Raw genomic sequence first — 22,699 nt, forward strand, 5'->3', positions numbered from 1 at the left:
GAGAGGCTCTCGGGCAGCTTCCTGATTTGCCAGGGTCCTGGTTTGATGGCCTCCTTTTGGGAGTGGGGAGGTTGTCCTGGGACCCTGAGGAGCGGATTGGGAACATCCCAGCACGCCATGCGGCTGGAGCGGGGGAGGAGCTAGCAGGATCCAGGCGGGGGCCCGAGCAGCTTGACCCCGGGCAGCCATGCGGCCCGGGTACTCGGGTCCCCGCCACGATTCCAGCCTAACACAGCCAAGCTTTCCACCACGTACATGCGTACATGGGGTGAGAGGCTCTCGGGTGGCCAGTGCACCATTTGGCGCCAGGCTACGCCTGCTGGCCACCCGGCCAGGAAGTTCTGGAATTTGGTTTCTCTGATATGCTGCATGAGTTGCTCCATGCTGAACCCACAGTACTCTGAGAATGTGTATTATTCCTTAAGATTTTCAATGGCATTTAATCTTCCTCTGAAGAACATGTAGTCACTTTAAAGTGCCCATTGCCAACATCAGTTCACTCAAAAGGCAAAATTCCAGGCTTGTCTAGCAGGATACCCCATTACCTGATAGGATGAGGGATCAGCAGAGGGGTCACAGAAGGCAGGACTATGACATTGACTGGCATTCGAGAACCATACTCGGGGCTAGAATGTGTGAGGCATGCGTGGACCAATCCCCAGAAACTCTGACCCCATTGGACGGTTTAGAAGGGCCGCTGGAGTCTATGCAGGAGGCATGACAGTCTATGGGGCGCGCTGGGCTGACCCAGAGCAACCTCTGACATACTTAACACTGGCTGGCAACAGGCCTGGTTGGGGAGCGTGGGGGAGGCCTTGGCTGCGTGGAGCCTACCACTAAGGGGCGCAGGAACTGGAAGGGGGCTGAGTTCTGGTCGGATCACAGTTGTGATCCCTTGGCACAAATATCGATTCGGACTTGACGCACCATGCCGGATTAGACCACAGCACAGTTTGGTGCTCCGGAGGACCAGGATAGATGTGGGACTGGCTCGGCTAGGCCTCAACCCCAACTGAGCCATATATGAGATATACGTGGGTATGGACGAGCCGTGGCTGGGCTGAAACTCTCAACAGCAGGAACCAGAATGGATTGAAGAGCAGTGCTGGCCGAAGGACCTGCTGGAATGCGTGAAGCCCGACACCAGGAAGGAGTCGGATGGAGGAATCTGAACAGTTCCTCTGACAGGACACTGACCCTACAAATAAACGCAGGAAGCATGGAGGTAAATAACCCAGAAGAGGCTTTGGAATGTGACCCACTGGCATACACTTGGCTCGGGTTGGGGCAGAGCAGGCTGAGTCAGTTCACGTCATCCACTGGCAAGCCCAAGCGCTGAAACTGTGTGGGGGCCTGGCCGGGTTTGGTTGCGATAAAAAACAAAAACAAAAACAAAAACAAAAAAAAAACAGTACAAAACACAAAATGCCAAGGTGAAATGGCCTGTGCCAGTAGGGAGTGCAACACCCGACCAGCACACCTCCCACTGATTTAGGTGAGGGACGAGAGTGTGATGGGCAGAGCCGGGGAGAGATGCGATACTCATTGGTTCCAATGGAGGTCGGGGCTCAGAAGAGAACCAACCCAGGGGGTAAAACCACCAGCTGGTCAGAGTGATGGACGGTGGTGAGCACTGTGCTTACTAGTAGTACATGTAGGAGCCTGGACTGGGAATGCCTCAAAGTTTCTTAGGGGATTCCCCTGAAGAAAATGGAGGAATCAAAGCATTAACCAAGAAAATATGGAAAATGGAGTAGATCAACCAACCACCTCAGCTATATGCTTCCAGCGGAAAACTGGACAAGGGGAAACTCTAAGACGGACTATGTCAATCAGTGGACTCTGCACCAGCCTCATCATACCTGGACTGTTGCTGATGATATGTTGGAGCTTCTAACTGATTGAGGTGACGCTCTGCTGGCTCTGCCTTCAAACCTGAGAGGGCCTCCCTAAGAGGCCGTTGAACTTGAACTGGACAAGTGGGATGCTGGACTCTGTATGGTGTGAGCTTTTAATTAGGGAATCTCAACGGAACTTGAGCTGTGGTTATGCATCAAGGTGAAGGAATTCACCATGGGGGAAGGGTTTGGGGTGAAGTGGGGGGAATCCCAGTACCTATGAAATTGTGTCATGTAATGCAATGTAATTAATGAATAAATGAATATTAAAAAAGGGGGGGGCATGAGACTTGAAAGGGAAGAATAGTCTAGAACAGCACTCCTTTCTATTGAGCAGATACCTTGAGATATGACTGTGTTACTGACCCATCTCGACCTGAAGACAGAGTTAGCACCCAGTCAGCCCTCTTGGTTCTGATGGTACATGCGTCCTCAGAGAGAAGACTTAGAATGGAGGGCGTGCCAGGTGTCTTGCTGAAGCAGGAGAGCCACAGCATGCTGAGCCTCTGGAATGTGTCAGGATTGTTTTAGGTGTCTTCCAAACATTTTCTCTTGTAATCCCTGGGGTCATCTGACCCAAGGTAAATAGGAGTGTTCCCTTTTTTTTTCTTTTTAAAAATAGAGTTATATCATTTTTTTAAAGATTTTTTTTAAAGATTTATTCATTTTATTACAGCCAGATATACACAGCGGAGGAGAGACAGAGAGGAAGATCTTCCGTCTGATGATTCACTCCCCAAGTGAGCCGCAATGGGCTGGTGCTGCGCTGAGCCGAAGCCGGGAACCTGGAACCTCTTCCAGGTCTCCCACGCGGGTGCAGTGTCCCAATGCATTGGGCCGTCCTCAACTGCTTTCCCAGGCCACAAGCAGGGAGCTGGATGGGAAGTGGAGCTGCCGGGATTAGAACCGGCGCCCATATGGGATCCTGGGGCATTCAAGGCGAGGACTTTAGCTGCTAGGCCACGCTGCCGGGCCCTTAAAGATTTTTTTTTACAGACAGAAGGAAATACAGTGGGAAAGGTCTTAGATCCACTGATTTACTCCCCAAATGGCCACAATGACTGGAACCACGCTGATTCAAATGCAGAAGCCAGAAGCTTCTTCCGGATCTCCCACATGGGTGCAGGGTCCCAAGGCCTTGGGCCGTCCTCGACTATTTTTCTAGGCCACAAGAAAAACTGGGAGCTGGATGGGAAGTGGAACAGTCAGTGCCCATATGGGATGCTGGCATTTGCAATGTGGAGTTTTAGTCATTGAGCGATTGTACCAGACCTGAGTGTTCTCATTTCATACTCTTGTTTGTGAAAACTTAAGGGAACTTGGCCAGAGTCACAGCCCGGAGCTGATCCAGGTTTATCTGGCCCCAGTGCTTATTTTCTACACCACACTAATTCTTGTGTCGATTTATAGAGAGGATTTATTATAACCCATGGGACCATAGCATGCCCAGAAGTGAGCATGTAAATCTCTTTCCCTGAGAGCAGTGACCGGGCATGTCTTATTCTCTATACAGTCTCACTTAACTATGCATTCCTGGGGCAGGTGCACACAAAGTTGGCAGTAAAACTCATCAGGTAGTGCCTGGGAGTCACAGTTGAGTTCAGGGCACAGGAAGATCCCTGTCTTCCAGGAAATAGAACACACAAGTGGAAAATTCTTAACTGTTAAACCGTTGCTTTCAGGCCATTGGTGGCTCTCCCATGCTAATTAGTTTGAAAACAAATCAGCACACCCGCTCTGTTTACTGCTGACCTTGGCCTCGGGTGAGGTAGGTCTCCTTTAGCTACCTGGGGAGCTTTAGATCTCATTTCCCATCTCTCACATTATTTTCTGGCCTTTCCGTATTTCTCTATTTTAAATTTGGTCAGCAGTCTCAGGAGGTATGTAAATCACCAAAATGGGTGGACAATTTGTATAACTATTAAGTATGTATATCGAATATTTATAACTATGTTCAATGTGTTGCAAATTATGACACATTTCAAATATATCTTAATTGGGAAAGCAGTCTTTTTGAAAAATTAGAACATTAAAAATATGTGACATTCTTTTTCAAAGATAGTTTATTTAAGAGGCAGAGACCACTCATCACCGATTCACTCCTCAGATGTCTGCAAAGGCTAGCCCTGGACCAGGCTGAAGCTGGGAACCAGGAATTCAATTCACATCTCTCACATGGGTAGCAGGGACCCAAGTATTTGAGCCATCACTTGCTGTCTCCCATAGTGCACATTGGCAGGAAGGTAAAATTAAAAACTTAGCGGAACATGAACCCAGGTACTCTGACACAACATCGAGCAACTTAATTGCTGTGCCGGTGCCCAGTGCACATGACACTCTTACACTGAAACAATACAAAGAAAATGAAAAGTTTTAAGGTTGGCATGGCTTCTTCGACTGTTCTGAGGTATCTCAGGTGGCCTGAGAGCAAAGCTACTAGAATTCTTGCCGAAAGAATTGAATGCCTCAGCATGCCATGGTCAGATTTTCAAAAACATTCACCATCACAGGTGATGGTTGATGAAAAGGAAGAAGATCTATCCCAGAACAAAAAAAATACATGCTTCCCCACATCCCTGTGTAATGTTGAGTCAATAAAATTCCCAACTAGGTCCACACAGCTGGGCAGGAAGAACTCTGAACATTGTAGATTTCAGCATTAATTTTCCTATTAGCATTCCTCAATCATCAGTTTGGGATTGTTACCTATTTTATTGATGTTCAGCATGAGACAGGTTTAATAAGTAAAGCAGTCTGATTAATAGAAGACAACTGGAGTTCTGTAGTGGATTTTTCTAATGTGTATTCCCTTTAGCTCAGCAAAGGCTCACGTTGTAGTAAAGCAACCCGCCAAAGGATCCAGAACCAGATAGGAGGTGGAACTTGCCATTCAGAAGAAACCTCATGGGTATATCCTCAGGGAAGGATGCTTAAGAAATGTAGCGCTTTTTTTCAAATAACACATATATGCATTATAACTATGCTTTATTTGGATTAAGATTTCCATCTTTGAGCACAAGTTATCAAGCACATAGGAAGACTGGAAAGAGACCAGTATGAAAGGCCAAGAAACTATTAATGCACAAGATCTGAATGAGGTAAGACTATGTAAAAATCAACATTCTGTTACCTTTTCAAATACAGACAAGGTAAACTCCATAAGGATGCCCAAGAGTTACTGGGAACAGACAGAAGGCGAAGCCATGCTTCTAGAACTGCTAACTCTGCATTCGAAGATTTTCATCAGTAGTTGCGAACTGCCCTTCCAGGGAGTAGTCAGTCAGAAAGGAGACCATCAAAGACAGATCTGGGATAAACTAGTATAAAATAAGCATGTTGCAGTGCCTCAATGAATAGTTAAGTGTAAAAAATGAGAATAACGTGGTAATAACATAAGCTGTCACTGACAAACTTTATGAATAGCACATCCATTGATACATGTAGATAGATTTAAATAGATCCAGGCATCATCATCCCTGTTTTTTACATGAGGAAACCATCTCTGAAAGTGAAGTCACTAGCTCTTGGTCCCACTGTTGGGAACTGGAAGAACAGGACAGGTAGGGCTCTCTGCTGACACACCATTTGGCACAGCCCAGATAGCAGAGTACAGATCAGATGTGTCAGTTGCATGTGGCTTCCTTACTGGCCAGACTTCACATGTAGTTTGTTCCTGGGACAGGCACGCCCTCATGGTAGAGCAGGGTCCACAGCTTACCTGATGACAGGAAGGACAATCATCAAAGAAATTGGCTCCATTCTCACTTTGTGCTAACTAAACTGCATTTTTATTGCAGTTTAATCCTCTGGTAGGTTTAAAAGAGATTTTTTAATTGTACAGATTGGAGATGTATAAGAGTGATAATTTTATATATAGCTGTGTGATTCATGTGTAATAATCAGATCGGTTTAGCTGGCATTTCAGTCTCCTTAAGGAATATTTATGATTAACACATAATTATACATATTTATGGGATACAGTATAACATTTCAATACATGTAACAGTGTGTGTTGATTAAATCGGGGCAATTAATCTCCTCCTCCTCCCCTCCCTTTTGATTACTTTGCATTTGGAAACTTTAAGCTCCCCTCTTCCAGGTATTCATAAAATATATAAAGTTTTGTGAACTACAGTCACATCACTGTGCTTTATAACAACAGAATCTAATCATTCTAACTTATGACAGGAGGCATAAGTTCCTAGCAGGCTTTTATACAAAAGAGAAAACACACTTGACAAAATTGAATAGAGTAGATATTAAAAGGACTCTTACATCAGACCTGGATTTGAATCCCAGTACTGACTGGGTAACTTGGTCACATTATGTAACATACCCAAGCCTCACTTATCTCTTGAAAAAAGCGTGTAAGAATTTCAGTCTTGTGAGAGTTCTGAGGAAATAAAATGAGATAATGCATGTAAAGCAGTTACTACCATAGTATCAGACAGGTAGGATAATAATAATTATACTTACTATTATTACTATTCACTAAGTAGTAGCTGCTACCTATATCCCTCCAACCATGATTATTAGTTAATGTGGAAAGATTTCTGCAACACTTTATATTTGGCAGGTACCGAGAATTTATACAACACTTTCAAAATCATATTTTATTCCTTCTGTGATGGCCATACTGTAGGAAGAATAACTCTCACTGCATTTTACAGCTGTATGAACAGGCTCAAAGAGGAAATGGGAGTGATGGCACCCCAAAAAGCTTTTCTTAGTTCATATTCATATACTTCCTATGTGACTTTATAACTGAGCTAGAAAGCATTACCGGAATTTATAGGAAACACTGCAGTTGTATATAGGATTAATTGTAAAATGCTTTTTACAGATATTTAACATGAGCCAAGAAAACATTGAAATATTTGAAAGTAATTTAACAGAAGAGAAAAAGAAGAGAAAGCAATTGGCAAGCAGTCTTAATTCTATACAAAAGGCTCTGAAAGTTAAAAGTGAGGTACTACCTGCCGGATGTTGTCTCTCTCTTGTGTTAACCCTAATTTAGAAATTTCATATTGTCTTCTATTTTATCTTAAAATGAATTGCAACTATGTATTTTTTTTTTTTGCAGTGCCACAACTAGTACTGTAGACTGGGCAACTGAAATAACATGCATTAATTTTCTTACAGTTTTGAGACTGAAAAATCTAAGTTCAAGGTGCTAAACATTTCATAATTCACTTCCTAGTAAGGGCTCTCCTCCTGGCTTTTAGACAGCTACCTTCTTGCCTTGTGCTCACACGAAGGGGAGAAAGTGAGTGCTGGTCTTTCAGAAGCACCAGACCTATTACATCAGGGATTCATTCATACTTTCCTATTTGGCCTTTATCACCTCCTTTTTGATATTAGGGATTAGGGCTCCATCATGTGAATGGGGGAGACTATAATTAAGTCCATGGCACTACAGCATATGTACTTCTAGTAGTGATAAGGCAATAATTCTGCTGCTTCCCCAAGCTGAGTTCCAGCACTCTAAGGGGTCTGTAAATAGCAGGTGATTGACAACTGTGGTGTCCATAGATTCACATACTTGTCTCTCAACTTAACCTTGTATCAGAAAGATCAAAAAGAGATGATTCATCTTTGCTTTGAAGAGAAGTCTGGAAGTGAGTTCCTGGAAGTCTAGATAACCAGTTGAGAGGACAGGGATGTTTATTAATCAGTTTACAAGATGGGTGAGAGCCAGTACAATGCCCCAAGCCCCATCCTCATGGAATGAGGTAGGACATTGATACCCTGTGCCTTCTTCTGGGAGGACACCCTCTTACCTTCCTTTCCCTTTGTTCACTCCCTCTCTGACTTCATTTTAAGGAAACACCAAGTAGTAAATTTCTTCACGTAAAGTAAATTTTATGTGCCCTGTTCCCTTCATTGGACACCATAGACTAGCTCTCATAGACTGACTCTCCTAGTCTTCCACCAAACACTGTATATTCCATGTGATCGATATAAAATTTAATTTTAAAAAATCTACATCTAACTGAAGTATTTCCTCTCATGGGTATGAAAAGAAAAAGGAACAGAGAAAACACTAGCTGACTAAGTCACAGAACATGCATTTTTAGATAAGGCAGCAGGATGTGTATTTAAGAACCTGGAGCCTGGAGACAGATGGACATAGGTCTGTAGTCTCAGCTTTACAACTTCTTGACTTTGTGAACCTAAGTGAGTCATTTCAGTTCGCTCAGCCCTAGTTCCAATAATCCACTGAGTTGACACAGGCTAAAGGTAAACCTCATAACACATTAGCCTATTAAAGGTGATTTTTTAAATGCATTTCAAAACAGGTGATAACCATGTAATGCAAGAGTTGTGGGAGACCTCACCCCTATGCAAACCTTGCTTACAATACAAAAGACACTAGAAACCCAGTCTTTCAACCTTGTGGATCAGCAAAACTAAGAATGTTCAGGTTAAACAAGAAATTTCCAGAAGCATTTTAAGATCTGTTTTAGAAATATTAAACCTTATATGGAGAAGTAGCCTTATTCTAGAATATCTTCATTCTTTAATTAGGAATTAGAAAAATCAAAATTGGAACTTACATGCCTATATGATGAAATGCAAAGTCTTCCAGGGGCAGCAGACAGCAGAGGGCATTTTTTAATGGTATATGACCTGCTACAAAAGGAGAATTCTGAATTAGAGACAAAGGTGAGATCAAAGTACTCCTATTTAAATGTTCAATTTTTAATATGTTTTATGTGGGTGGGACAGAAGGAGATAACTTTCAATAACAAATGACTTAAAATTGGAGTTTCTTTTATGATTACAGAGCAAATCGCCAAATAAAATGGATTATAAACCCTGCTATATTTGTATTTCAGTATAAATAGTAAGATTTCAACCAGTACCTGGTATTTAGAATTTGTGAATTTTTAGATTCAAAGCAGTTTCGTGCCAGCTTAGTTGCCTAGAGCACATAGTATAATCTGAAAAGGTTACTCAAATGTCTTCAACTTAAAAAGTTAGGACCCAAGTATAGTTTTCAGTTACACTGAGAGGTGGGCTTACACTTAAGATGTTTCAGTGTCCTGACCCCAGTTAGTTCCCTGTGCTTAAAAATGGCAACCAGATCAGAGTTAGTCTGGTGTTAAATGGAGAGGTCACCTGGGGTGTTATCTTCTTCTAACTGAAACTTCCTTTCCTCAATAATTCTTTTGATCTAGATTAAAATAGCAGTAAGGCGTGAAGGTTTGAACACAACAGTTAAAATATGCTGGGTTATGGTTCAGCACCCTTTGTGAGACGAAGAACAAGATCAAGGCCTAATTCGTTGTTACATGTAGTTGTTTAAAAAGAAGGAAGGAAAAAAGCGAGGGAAGAAACCAAGTTACTGAAAGGTTGGGGCATGGATCCCTGTGTAACCATAGGGAGGGAAAGGTCCAGAACACAGGGCCTGCTGCCTGGAAGAGTGGGTGTGTAGGACACAGCCTACTACTGAACTTCGCTTATGGGAGCTTGTCCCACAGTGACAAGGGAAGGACTGTGTGTCTCAGAGAACCATAGGAAAGTTAACACTGAAAAGATGGACTGAAGTGAGCAGCATATAATAAATCCTCTGAAATAATAATGTAAAAATCACTATCCTGGCAATACACATCTCCCTCTCCCTGTCTTGTGTTTTAACTGTTATGTTGAAACAATTTCACACTTAGTAGAAAAGTCACCAGAGTAGTACAAAGACTTCCCATAAACCTCTGCCATTCGAAATGTTAACATGATGCTGTATTTGCCCTTTTATTATCGCTCTCCATGCACAGACACACACACACACACAGAGTGAACTCTTTAAAATTAGAGATACAATCTTTACCTTTAAATATTTCCATGTGTTTTCTAAAAATAATATCTCATGTTACTGCAATGCAAATCTTAAAAATTGTAAAATTAACATTGACACAGTATTTCTCTGGTATCTTCACTTTGGATTCAGATTTCCCAGTTACTACGCTCTCTGTTTTTCTAGCATTAGACCTGAGCCAGGACCATAAATTATATGTAATCTCCATGTCCCAAGCTCCTTTAATCTGCAACAGTTCCTTGATCTGTGTGTGTCTTTCATTACTATGTTGTTGAAATATGCTGCTATAGTCTGGGCAGTCCTAATAGACTATCATAAACCAGGCAGCTTAAACAACATTCATTTCACAAGGTTCTGAAGGCTGGGAGCCCAAGGTCGGTGTGCTAACAGGTGCCGAGTTTGGCAAGGGCTTCTTTCCTGCTCACTGCTGTCTTCTCTTTGCATACTCCCACAGCCCGGAGCAGAGACAGAAGAAGCATACATTTTCCTATCACTTCTCACAAGTGAATTAATGTCATCCTGGGGGATTTGCCCTGGTGACCTAAGCACTTCTCAGAAGCCATTCCAAATCCCATTCCATTGTGAGTTAGGGTTGCAATATTTTGAGGGAACACAAGGATTTCTTTTGAGAAATGGCCATTTGGGTTTGTCTGACATTTCCTCACAACTTTTTTTGGGGGGGGCAAGAATATTACACAAATGATGTCCTATCCTTTTCAGGGCATGTTATAAGGAGATAGGATAATTTATGTTCCATTATTCATGATGTTGACTTTGTTAGACCAAGGCACTAAGTCTCTCTGCCTTCAGAATTAATAAACATAAGGATATACTTCAATACTCTATTGTTTTGTTTCCCTTCAAACTTCTATCCCTTACAAGTTTTGTTTTAAAATTCATTATATTCCACCTTCTCTCCAGAACATAGAATATTTTAGACTTAAAGTGTACTTTGCTAAGTGTGGCTCAAGAGGATATGTTTTAAGTACTTGATGAAGGCCCCATTTTCTGATTTGGATCACAACACACAGACTCCTGGTCAGAAAAATTCAAAGCTGAAAGGGTGAGGTCATATGGGCCAGCTGCCACGGTTTACAATACAGCAACTTGTGCAGTCCACAGATGTCAAGCCACTGTCAAGTGAGGTGGTCATTCTCAGCCCGTGTTCTTTTCTGTCCCACTATGAGGCTTCAATCAGAAAATGGAATGATCAACTTAGTTTTTATAGTAGTTAGACACGGTTAATTATTAGGTTGAGCTATTAGTCATCAAGATAACATCCTGATAAAGGAGTAACTTGTAGAAGCAAGCTGGTCCCACAGTGTCTGTGTCATGATTTTGTCGTTTTTTTCTTGACAACAAAGAGCAAAGCTCCCACTCCCCAGCTTTGTCATGCACAAGTTCAGAATACTCAGAAATACATTATTGTCACCATCCTCTTCAGAAGATAATAGCATCTCTCACATCAAATCTAAACTTCAGTTTTAGTCATCCTTTACTTCTTAAGAACCTGACATACATTATGTGTAATGTGTGTGTGTGCGTGTGTGTGTATTACAAAAGCCACAGAATCAATGATTAACTCACATTTTGGAAGCTGCTTCTTGCTTACAGTAATGCCAGATCATTTTGAAAGTTGTCTTTCAAGTCTTCCTAATCTGACCTCTCCCCTCAATCTTGTTTTATTTCCTCTGCTTCTCATTATGTAACCTCTATTCTAGTAAATCCTCCTCCTCATTTCTCTACAGATTACTCTTCACTCATTCTGTTAGTGCCTTTGACCACATCCCTCCCTAAGATTAAACTGTGCTGCTCAAAGTCTATTCCTCACCTACATGGTGCCTCAAACTCAATTAAGGCCAACTTTTCTTCCTGGGAAAAGTTCCAGTCCATGTGAGATTATGCGGATTTTTAGGATTTTAGACCACAGTCATCACTGTAGTTTTGCTTCAAGGAATTAAAAAGGTATAGGAAACCTAATTTAAGAAATTGTTAAACTAACTAATCTTTGGAATTAAAACCATTGTGTTCTGAAAAACGTTTTCAGGCAGAGTTGGGATATGAATCAGCAATATTGCTTCCCTTAGCTCTGTAATTTGATGGGGATCCCTTTTCCATTCTTTGGACCATTTTCTGACCATCCATTCTGTTACCTGAAGGAAGTCTTGCATTTTATATGAAGGTGAAAATAGTAACCCTCAAGGAAAGAAAATCTTCAGAACCTGGTTATAGAAGTCAAACCACAATCGAAACCTGAATTCCTGCTTTTCCCAGTCACACAACCAGGAGGTGACCCTCACGCCGTAATCAGAATTGCCTGGGAGGCTTTTTTACAGGGCAGGTTCTTGTCTCCTGTCCTGCTTGCCTGACTCCATCTCAGGATGGGAGCTGCAGTGCGCCTTTCATTACCTACTCAGGCGAGGTGTTTGTGTGCCGGAGCCTGAGAGCCACTGTGATAGTCACGGAGATAGCCTGGGAGGGGAGCCCGTACAAGTTCGTATATTTTCCAATAAATGGAATCAGTTGTTCTCTGTCATATGTAGCCAATCTTTTTTCTGTTCTCTGTTATAAACGTGTAAGAATATACTTTTATGAGTCAGGGAAATACATTTGAAACTTAACAAAGAGGTGTGATTATAGTGTAAAATTTTATGGGCCACGTCATTTTGCTTGTCTCAGAACTTAAAATGAAACTCAATGGACCAACCCCAGAAACCAAATATCCCCCGCCTTTTTAGCTTTTTATGTCATGAATTTCTATGTCTTAATACCTTCAGTAAAAATGGGTTAAGTTATATAGCAGCTACAAAGTAGTAACCTGGAGTAAAACTTCAGTTAGTACATTATTTAAGGTACATTAAGGTACATTATTATTATTTAAGGTACATTTAAGGTACATTATTTAATTAAACCAGTATAATTTTTTCAGAGTTGTATGTAACAGTACCCAAAGTAGAATACTTTTTCTTTGTACTTCACTTTACAGGTCTTGAAACTTTCACAACAATTCGAAAATTTAAATCATTTTACTCTTGGGGGGAAAACAGCAAATTTGATTACAAGTGAGAACACCTGTAAAGATCTTGTGTCTAAATTGTCAATTTTGGAAATAGAGATTCAAAACCCAAAGGAGGAGAGAGAGGAACTCTGGTAAATAGAGAAAAAGCGTGTGTCATAGGAATTATTTATCTTGATCACTGTAAGAACTTGATATTCATTCAAAGGATGTGAGTGTAAAAACTGATCGTAAGCATTCTCTAAAGAGTTTGTGTTTTGATGTATGTTTTAAAAATGTTTTCTTTCTTTGTGAAATACATATATGCTTTCTCTAGGAAATATAGAAAGCATGGAGAAGCCTGAAGGAATTCTTATAGCCTGTTATTCCTGCTAAGATTATTTTATCTCAATTTTTCTTTTTTCTTCATGAGTACATACAAATGTATATTTTTATGTAATTGGGGCCACTCCCTACATAAGTTTGTTTAGTTGGTTGTTGTGTTTATTTGTTTTGCCTTTTTATACACTCATCAATAAATTGCAGAAATATAGAAACATCCAAATTTGTATCTCTGTATAAGTTGATTTTGCTAGTTTAGGCTCCCTGAATTTTATGTCCTCTTAAAAATTGCTTTTCACTTCAGAGTAAACTCTGAGTCCAGGATTCACCACGAAGAAATACAGTCTCCAAAGCAGGAAGGACATAAAAGCGAGTTGGTAGGGGAGGGACATGGTCAGGGTGCCAAGAACAAAAGCCACGAAGCTGGGTTACAATGTTAAGGCTTCCCTTTGGGGGGAAGAGTAGGAGAAGGATGTATTATCAGGCTTTTGGATGATACAGTTGCAGTATTTCTATAATAGAGGGAATACAAGGCTGCTTAGTTCCCTGGCGAGCACTGAGGAGACAGTGGCCTGGCTTTGGTAAATGGCAGTGCAGATGAAATGATGGAACTTAGAGCTCTGGTGAAGGAGGAGCTGACAGCAACGATCAAAGCAGATGAAAATCCACTCCATTGGTCTGGCACAGCAGCCTAGTGACTAAAATCCTCGCCCTGCATATGCCAGGATCTCATATGGGTGCCGGTTCATGTCCCAGCAGCCCTGCTTCCCATCCAGCTCCCTGATTGTGGCCTGGGAAAGCAGTCGAGGACAGCCCAGAGCCCTGGGACCCTGCACCCACATGGGAGACCTAGAGGAGGCTCCTGGCTAAGGATTGGCTCAGCTCCTGCCATTGCAGCCACTTGGAGAGTGAATCAGCAGAAGGAAGCTATTCCTCTCTCTCTTCTCTCTGTGTATCTGCCTTTCCAATAAAAATAAATAAATCTTTAAAAAAAAAAATCCACTCCACTGATTGGGGTAATTGGCAGGAATATTTGCCACAGGGACCAAGGCTGTGGCCTTCATTCATATGTGGACTGGGGGTGCCTTTCCATTAGAAATATACTGGGCTTCTCTCTCTCTGAAGAACTACTTGCTGCCTCCTGTTTCCATGACTTGGTCCAAACTGCTTCCCATATCTGGTCTATTCCGTCTCTGTGTCTACCACAGGCTTCCCTGTCTACCTGTCCCATGATGCTTTCCCGAGGCCCAGTTCACAGTCTCCACCTGCCTTAGGTCCATCATGTAATCACATCAATAATAGCAACCAAGAGACACAGAGGGAAAGGCACAACAGGATCCAGATATCCATCTGGGTCTCCCATGTGGATGGCAGAAGTCGTCATCCACTGTTTTCGCCAGGTGTATTTGCAGGGTGTTGTGCTAGAAGTGGAGCAGCTGGGATTCAAACCTCCTTTGCACCATAGTGTTACTAGCCCTTTGGAGTTCTTAACTTTTATTCAAAAAGATTACTCATGTGGTTCTTTCTGAAATTCATCTCTTCTGTTACTTATATGCATTCTGCAAAAGCAAATGGCACTTGATCCGAGACTGGGCTTCCCAAGCAGAGGTTTAACCCCAGGCTAAATCACTGTGCTCCAACCCCAAGCCCACTATGGGGTCTCTGACTCCTGAGGAAAGCTCACCGTCGTTCTAATTTCCACTAAAGGCAGACTAACATGTCTTGTTTCTGCTCTTAAGATTTCCCTGTCTATGGGCCCGGCGGCGTGGCCTAGCGGCTAAAGTCCTCGCCTTGAAAGCCCCGGGATCTCATATGGGCGCCGGTTCTAATCCCGGCAGCTCCACTTCCCATCCAGCTCCCTGCTTGTGGCCTGGGAAAGCAGTCGAGGACGGCCCAATGCCTTGGGACACTGCACCCGCGTGGGAGACCCGGAGGAGGTTCCGGGTTCCCGGCTTCGGATCGGCGCGCATCGGCCCGTTGCGGCTCACTTGGGGAGTGAGTCATCGGATGGAAGATCTTCCTCTCTGTCTCTCCTCGTCTCTGTATATCTGGCTGTAATAAAATGAATAAATCTTTAAAAAAAAAAAAAGATTTCCCTGTCTGTATTTTTTCAGAAGTTTGACTGTGATATGGCTTGGTCTGGCTTTCTTTAGGTTTATCCCATTTAGGAGCTTACCCAGCTTCTTGAATCTGCTTGTTTGTCATTTGGAAAGTTTGTAGCTATTATTTCTTAAAATATTTTTCAGCTGTTCTTTTCCTCCCGTCCTTTATAGATGTGATGGCATTAAGTCCTAGGCCTGTTGTTCCATTGCCACAGGTCCAGAGGCGCCAGTCACTCCTTTTGTTCTGTTTTCTATCTCCTATTCAGATGGGACAGTTTCAGTTGCATTGTCTTCAGGTTCACAGATTTCTTTTCCCTGTCCTTCCATTCCACTGCTGAGCCCAGGCATTGAGTTTTTTTTTAATTTTTATTTATGTTTTTCAATTCTAAATGGCATTTGGTTCTTTTTATGTATTCTGCTCCTTTTTGAAACTTATCTTTTGAGACATTTTGTTTCTGTAAAATAGGCTCATAAATTCTCTTGAAGCATTTTTATGACTGTTGATTTACAATCTTTGTTAGGTAATTCTAATTTCTCAGTCTTGGCCTCAAGTTTTTTTCTTTTTGTTTTATTCAATCAAGTTATGATTTTAGAGTTCTTGATGGGATGATTATGATGAGTGATCTTAGTAGGTTTGTTTGTTTGTTTATTTATTTACTTAAGTGCAGCAGCCAGAACACAAACTGGCATCCACACGGAATCCCAGTGCATGCAAGGCAAGGATTTCACTGAGCCATTGTGCCAGTTAGTAGATTTTTTTTTCAAAACTATTTATTTATTTGAAAATCAGAGATATAGAGGACAGACAGAGATTGAGGCAGAGAAAAAGAAATCTTCCATCTTTTGGTTCACCCCCCAAGTGGCCACAATGTCCAGGGCTCGGCCAGCCTGAAGCCCAGAACCAGGAGCTTCTTCTAGGTCTCCTGCAAGGGTGTAGGCGCCCAAGAATTTGGGCCATCTTCCGCTGCTCTCCCAGGCACGTTAGCAGGGAACTGAATGGAAAGTGGAGCAGCTGAAACTCGAACCAGTGCCCATAAAGGATGGATACCAGTGTTGCAGGTGGGGGCTTAACTCTATGCCTTGACACAGGCACTGATACTTAAATTCAATATGATGAGTGATTTTAGACTGAAATCTGGATATTTTGAGTATTGTAAGACTATGGGTCTTATTTAATCCTTTTCTTTATCTGATAGAACTCATGGATAAGACTGGGTTTAGTGGTCTTTTCTGAGACCACTCCATTAAGGGGAGCATTTGGGGGAGGAAGGTGCTCCCTGAATACCTGCCAGGAAGGGGGATAGGTGCAGCTTCTCCACTCAGCCTCCAAGAAAACCCAAAGGAGAAAACGATCTTTTTTACAGCTGGCGAAAGAAGGAATTCCTCCCCCAACTAGGCTGAGAGAGGGAGTGCTTCATTACTGCTTCCCACTTCTTGTCTGATACCAGAAGACAGGCAGAGGGTGGGAAGGAATAGTGAACCTCTAAGCCGCCTCTGACACCACCTGGTGGAGAGGGGGAAGAGCGCCTCCACGTGGCCAGTGGGTCTCTGCTGACACTACAGTAGGAATTCAAGTCCCTGCTCCCTAGTAACCTGGTGGAAGCCTGAGGAACAAATGAGGGGTGTGCAGGAGTTGTCTTCCTTTCTTGGTGTCACTTTCCTGGTGTTTGGCCGGAAGTAGCTGGTGTGTGTGTGTGTGTGCTGTGTAGGGAAGGAGGCTGTACTGTAGCTGTTGTCTGGATTGCTGTCTTGTCCAACGCCATGTCTGGATGTGTAAATACCAGTCCAGAAGTAAGCCCGGGAAACTTGCAGCCATGCTATCCCTCTGGTCTTTAGCTCTTCAGATGGTCTACTGCCTTTTCTTCACCTTTCAGTCTTCCTATGTTTTTTATTTATAATGTTCAGGGTTTTTAGTTTTACTTAATGGGGGGAAATAGGGAAACAGATCTTTTCCATCTTCAGGAAAGAAACTCTCTCTGTGTCCATTTCTAAACATTATGAAATATATGTTTAGATTTTCCGTGTTCTAAAAAAAATGGTCCTGAAAGGCCAGTGGCACACAAAGGAAAAGAGAAAGCTTTTCCATCCATTGGTTCATTCCTCAAGTGACTGCAACAGCCAGGACGGGGCCAGGACAAAGTGGAGCCAGGAACTCCATCCTGATCTCCAGTGGGGAGATGTGTTCATATCAGTTCTGTTTGAATTATCTTTAATCTCGGAGCATCTCAAACCTCGGGCAGCCATGCTGCCCGGGGTGCTCAGGTGTTCCACCACGAGTCCAGCCTAGCACAGCCAGGCTTACCACCACCTGCGCAGGTACATGGGGTGAGCGGCTCGCGGGTGGTTTCCAGATTGCCGGAATCCTGGATTGATGGCCCTCTTTTGGTGTTGGGGGGGTTGTCCCAGGGCTCTGAGAAGCTGATCTGGGCCTCCTCAGCACGCCATGTGGCTGGAGTGGGGGAGAAGCTCCCCCACGATTTCCAGATTGCCGGAATCCTGGTTTGATGGCCCTCTTTTGGTGTTGGGGGGGTTGTCCCAGGGCTCTGAGAAGCTGATCTGGGCCTCCTCAGCACGCCATGTGGCTGGAGTGGAGGAGAAGCTCCCCCACGATTTCCAGATTGCCGGAATCCTGGTTTGATGGCCCTCTTTTGGTGTTGGGGGGGGTTGTCCCAGGGCTCTGAGAAGCTGATCTGGGCCTCCTCAGCGCGCCATGTGGCTGGAGTGGGGGAGGAGCTAGGAGGATCCGGGCGGAGGCCTGAGCATCTCAAACCTCGGGCAGCCATGCTGCCCGGGGTGCTCGGGTGCTCCACCACGAGTCCAGCCTAGCACAGCCAGGCTTACCACCACCTGCGCAGGTACATGGAGTGAGAGGCTCGCGGGCGGCCAGTGCGCCATTTGGCGCCAGGCTACGCCTGCTGGCCACCCGTCCAGGAAATTTTGGATTTGATTCCTTTGATATGCTACAGGAGTTGCTCCATGCTGAACCCACTGTTCTCTGAGAATGTGTATTAGTCCTTAAGATTCTCAATGGCATTTAATCTTCCTCTGAAGAACATGTAGTCACTTTATAGTGCCGATTGCCAACATCAGTCCTTTCAAAAGCAAAATTCTGGGCTTGTCCAGCAGGATACCCCATTACCTGATAGGAGGAGGGATCAGCAGAGGGGTCACAGAATGCAAGACTATGACATTGTCTGGTATATGAGAACCATATTCGGGGCTAGAATGTGTCAGGTATGTGTGGACCAATTCCTGTGCCAACTCTGACCCCACTGGATGGTTTAGAAGAACCGGTGGAGTCTATGCAGGAGGCATGACAGTCTATGGGGTGCGTTGGACTGACCCAGAGCAACCTCTGACATACTTAACTCTGGCTGGGAACAGGCCTGGTTGGGGAGATTGAGGGAGGCCTTGGCTGGGTGGAGCTTACCACTAAGGGGCACAGGAACTGGAAGGGGGCTGAGTTCTGGTCGGGTCATGTAATCCCTTGGCACAAATATCGATTTGGACTTGACGCACCATGCCGGATTAGACCGCAGCACAGTTTGGTGCTCCGGAGGACCAGGATAGATGTGGGACTGGCTCGGCTAGGCCTCAACCCCAACTGAGCCATATATGAGATATACGTGGGTATGGACGAGCTGTGGCTGGGCTGAAACTCTCAACAGCAGGAACCAGAATGGATCGAAGAGCAGTGCTGGCCGAAGGACCTGCTGGTATGCGTGAAGCCTGACACCAGGAAGGGGTCAGATGGAGGAATCTGAACAGTTCCTCTGACAGGACACTGACCCTACAAATAAACTCAGGAAGCATGGAGGTAAACAACCCAGAAGAGGCTTTGGAATGTGACCCACTGGCATACACTTGGCTCGGGTTGGGGCAGAGCAGGCTAAGTCAGTTCACGTCATCCACTGGCAAGCCCAAGCGCTGAAACTGTGTGGGGGCCTGGCCGGGTTTGGTTGCGATAAAAAAAAAAAAAAAAAAAAAAAAAAAAACAGTACAAAACACAAAATGCCAAGGTGAAATGGCCTGTGCCAGTAGGGAATGCAACACCTGACCAGCACACCTCCCACTGGTTTACGTGAGGGACGAGAATGTGATGGGCAGAGCCGGGGAGAGATGCGATACTCATTGGTTCCAATGGAGGTCGGGGCTCAGAAGAGAACCAACCCAGGGGTTAAAACCATCAGCTGATCAGAGTGATGGACGGTGGCGGGCACTGTGCTTACTAGTAGTACATGTAGGAGCCTGGACTGGGAATGCCTCAAAGTTTTTTTAGGAGATTCCCCTGAAGAAAATGGAGGAATCAAAGCATCAACCAAGAAAAGATGGAAAATGGAGTAGATCAACCAACCACCTCAGCTTTATGCTTCCAGCGGAAAACTGGACAAGGGGAAACTCTAAGATGGACTATGTCAATCAGTGAACTCTGCACCAGCCTCATCATACCTGGACTGTTGCTGATGGTATGTTGTAGCTTCTAATTGATCGAGGTGACGCTCTGCTGGCTCTGCCTTCAAACCTGAGAGGGCCTCCCTAAGAGGCCGTCGAACTTGAACTGGACAAGTGGGATGCTGGACTCTGTATGGTGTGAACTTTTAATTAGGGAATCTCAACGGAACTTGAGCTGTGGTTATGCATCAAGGTGAAGGAATTCACCATGGGGGAAGGGTTTGGGGTGAAGGGGGTGGGGGGAATCCCAGTACCTATGAAATCGTGTCATATAATACAATGTAATTAATGAATAAATGAATATATATATATATAAAAAAAGAATTATATTTAATCTCCATTTCCATGTCTCCATTTGGTCATTTATTTTAAATCGCATTGTTGTAAATATCATAGTTGGCATTCAGCTTTTTTTGTGGTAATATCTTGCTTTACTTTAATAAGTCCATTCATGTACAGTCACTTGAAGAGCCTTGGCATCTTTGGTCCACTCTATTCTTCCTTCACATTCTCTGATCTTACCAGGCCCATGTCCTCCTCTTGGTTTCTGTGGTTCACGGTCCCCTGCCTCTCCTCCTTCCTCGGACTCCTCGGACTTCTTTGCTTGTTGCTCGTAAGGTTTTAATCTTCTTTCCAAGATGACTCTCCTCGCCCCACTTTCTCTCTTCTTCCTGGGTGGTCTTACCCAAAGCAGTGTTGATGTCACAATATTCAGCACCTGTGTGTTTTCCTTCGCCACCTCTTCACTCCATATACCACATTTACCTGCTTTGTTCTTGCCCTTTTGCCCCAGACAAAAATCCAGGTGTCTTCTATGACTTCACTTTAATTGAAAGGTAGAATGAAAAAAAGATATGGAGAGAGAGAGAAGGAGAGGTCTTTTATCTTTAAGTTCACTTCCCAAATGCCTGTAAAAGCAGAGCTGAGCCAGGCTGAAGCCAGGAACCAGGAACTCTAACCTGGTCTTCCATGCGAGTAGGCCAATCAGGAACCCATGATTGAGCCTAGCTCTTGCATGTAGATGCCAGGGACTCAGGTATTTGAGCCACCATCATCTGTTGCCTCCCAGGAAGCTGGAGCTGAAGCAGAGTAGCCAAGACTCTAGTACAGGATGTGAGTGCCACACAGAGTGACTTCACCGCTGTACTAAATGTCTGCTCCCATGAACTTTTGGAAGACTCTTCATATGCACACACTTCTACCTTTACATTTATTATTGTCTCTACTCATCCGTCAGACCTCATGTTTCAGTTCCCTGTGTGCCTCTCTGCAGGCTCTGCATCCATAGATTCAACCAATGATGGATCAAAAATACTTTTAACAAAATTATGTCCAGATACAGGCTTTGTTTTGCAGCAGGTCAGGCTGCTGCTTGGGACACCCACATTCCAATTTGGGGTTCCCAGTTCGTGTTCAGCTACTCTGCACTTTCCATCCAGATTCCTACTAATGAACCGGGGAGAGAGCAGGTGATAACCTAAGTATTGGGCCCCTGCCACCTATATGGGAGACCCAAATGGAGATCCTAGCTCCTCTTTTTGGCCTAGCCTAGTGTCAGCTGTTAGGGGCTTTTGGAAAGTAAGCCAATGGCGGGATATTCTTTCTCTGTCTTTCTCTGTCACTCTTCGTTTCAATTTGAAAATTAAATGCATTTTTTAATTACATCTGTACTAACAATGTATAGAATTTGTTCCCTGTGTTATTGCGTGAATAACATAGAATAACAGCTCTTTAAGCAAAATTTACATTGTATTCATTGTTATAAGTAATACTAGAGATGATTCAAAATATACGGGAGGATGTGTGTAGGTTATGTCAAATGTTCCATCATTTTATATCAGATTCTTGAGTATTGTTGGATTTTGGCATCTGCAGGAGTGCTAGGACCAGTCCCCATGGAGACTGAGGGATCACTGATGCTACTACACATGTTATCTCCTTGCTTCATACTTGTTTTTACCTTTCACTGAAGTATAAACCCTTGAGGTCACAGAGTTTGTCCTACTGTAGACCTAGTGTTTGCCAAAGTCCCTAATTTCTTATAGAGTGGTTTTTTTTAATCTTTTTTTATTATTATTTTTAATTATATTGTTGACAATCTTTACATAGTTAATTACGGTAAAAAAGGTTCAGGGGCTTTAGGGAAGTGGGTAAGACTATTATGTCCATATTGTTTCCTTCTTGTATCTGAGGTAAAGGGGGATATTGAGGGAGAAGCCCCACCCAGTTCCCCACCCTCCCCAAGTCCCGGATGTGGGGCATGCTCTGAGATCCTTGCTCAAGTGGTTTTAATAGTTCACCAGTTATGAATTGCTGCCAGTTCGCCACTCCTAGCTCGGTGAGGTCATTGAAGAATCCACTGATTGTAGTGTCTTCATTTGTCCAGTATTACGCTGCCAACATATAGCTGAGGTGGTTGATTGACTTGTTCTTTCTTCTGTCTTTTCTTGGCTAGGACTCTGAGTCCAGCATTTTGATTGGGGAGATCCCCACAGAAACTTTGAGGTATTCCCAGACCAGATTCTTGTATGTTCTAGCAAGCACAGGGCCCGGCATAGTCCATCTCCACGATCAGCTGATGGTTGCAATTGCTGGGTTGGTTCTGTTTCAGTCCCAACTTCCACTGGAACCAATGGGTGTTGCAGTCCAGCCTGGTTTTGCCCAGCACGCACTTGGTCCTCACATCAACCAGTGGGAGCTGCAGCCTAGTCGGAGCGACCCACAATAACCCTCACCAGGCCTGCCCCTTACCCTGGTTTGCCAGTATGTGTAGCAGACTAGTGCAGTATGTCCCACATCCCATTTGGCTCTCGTACGTGTCAATGGATATTAAAGCTTTGTTCCATCTAACCAGCTCAACTATCCAGCCCTCATGGATGTTGTTGAGTGCCTCTGTCTAGCCACCCCAGCCCCCATCCTAGTTTTCATGCCCTCCCGTGGGAGTAGTAACCCAAGAGGGGGGAACCCACTATTTCCCTCCCGGGTCTCTCTCAATCCCGGTTTATGCACTCTTCGGGTGGTTCTGTGGTTTGACTTGACAAAATTATCCCCCAGTGCCAGCTTCTGCCATCTAATGCTGTGGCTAAGCCCAAAC

At 43.8% G+C, this 22,699-nt stretch overlaps 1 protein-coding gene across 11 annotated transcripts in view; it reads left to right on the forward strand.

The window, feature by feature from the left end:
* The window catches only part of CCDC30 (coiled-coil domain containing 30), a 108,491-nt gene that overhangs the window by 29,321 nt on the left and 56,471 nt on the right, over positions 1-22,699 (forward strand). Inside the window, exons 1-5 of one of the 11 annotated variants that reach the window (XM_004591681.3) lie at positions 3,544-3,666; positions 4,898-4,996; positions 6,742-6,867; positions 8,427-8,564; positions 12,701-12,864. The exons of 2 other annotated variants lie outside the window; for them this stretch is intronic. In XM_004591681.3, the coding sequence (XP_004591738.2) occupies positions 4,955-4,996; positions 6,742-6,867; positions 8,427-8,564; positions 12,701-12,864 (470 nt within the window). In that variant the 5' untranslated portion in view covers positions 3,544-3,666; positions 4,898-4,954. Of the gene's footprint in view, positions 1-3,543; positions 3,667-4,897; positions 4,997-6,741; positions 6,868-8,426; positions 8,565-12,700; positions 12,865-22,699 lie in introns of those variants that run through there. 8 more of the 11 variants (XM_058679764.1, XM_058679784.1, XM_058679773.1 and 5 more) reach the window with 8 other exon arrangements.

This window comes from Ochotona princeps, chromosome 2 (assembly GCF_030435755.1).
Source record: "Ochotona princeps isolate mOchPri1 chromosome 2, mOchPri1.hap1, whole genome shotgun sequence".
Classification (NCBI taxonomy): domain Eukaryota; kingdom Metazoa; phylum Chordata; class Mammalia; order Lagomorpha; family Ochotonidae; genus Ochotona; species Ochotona princeps.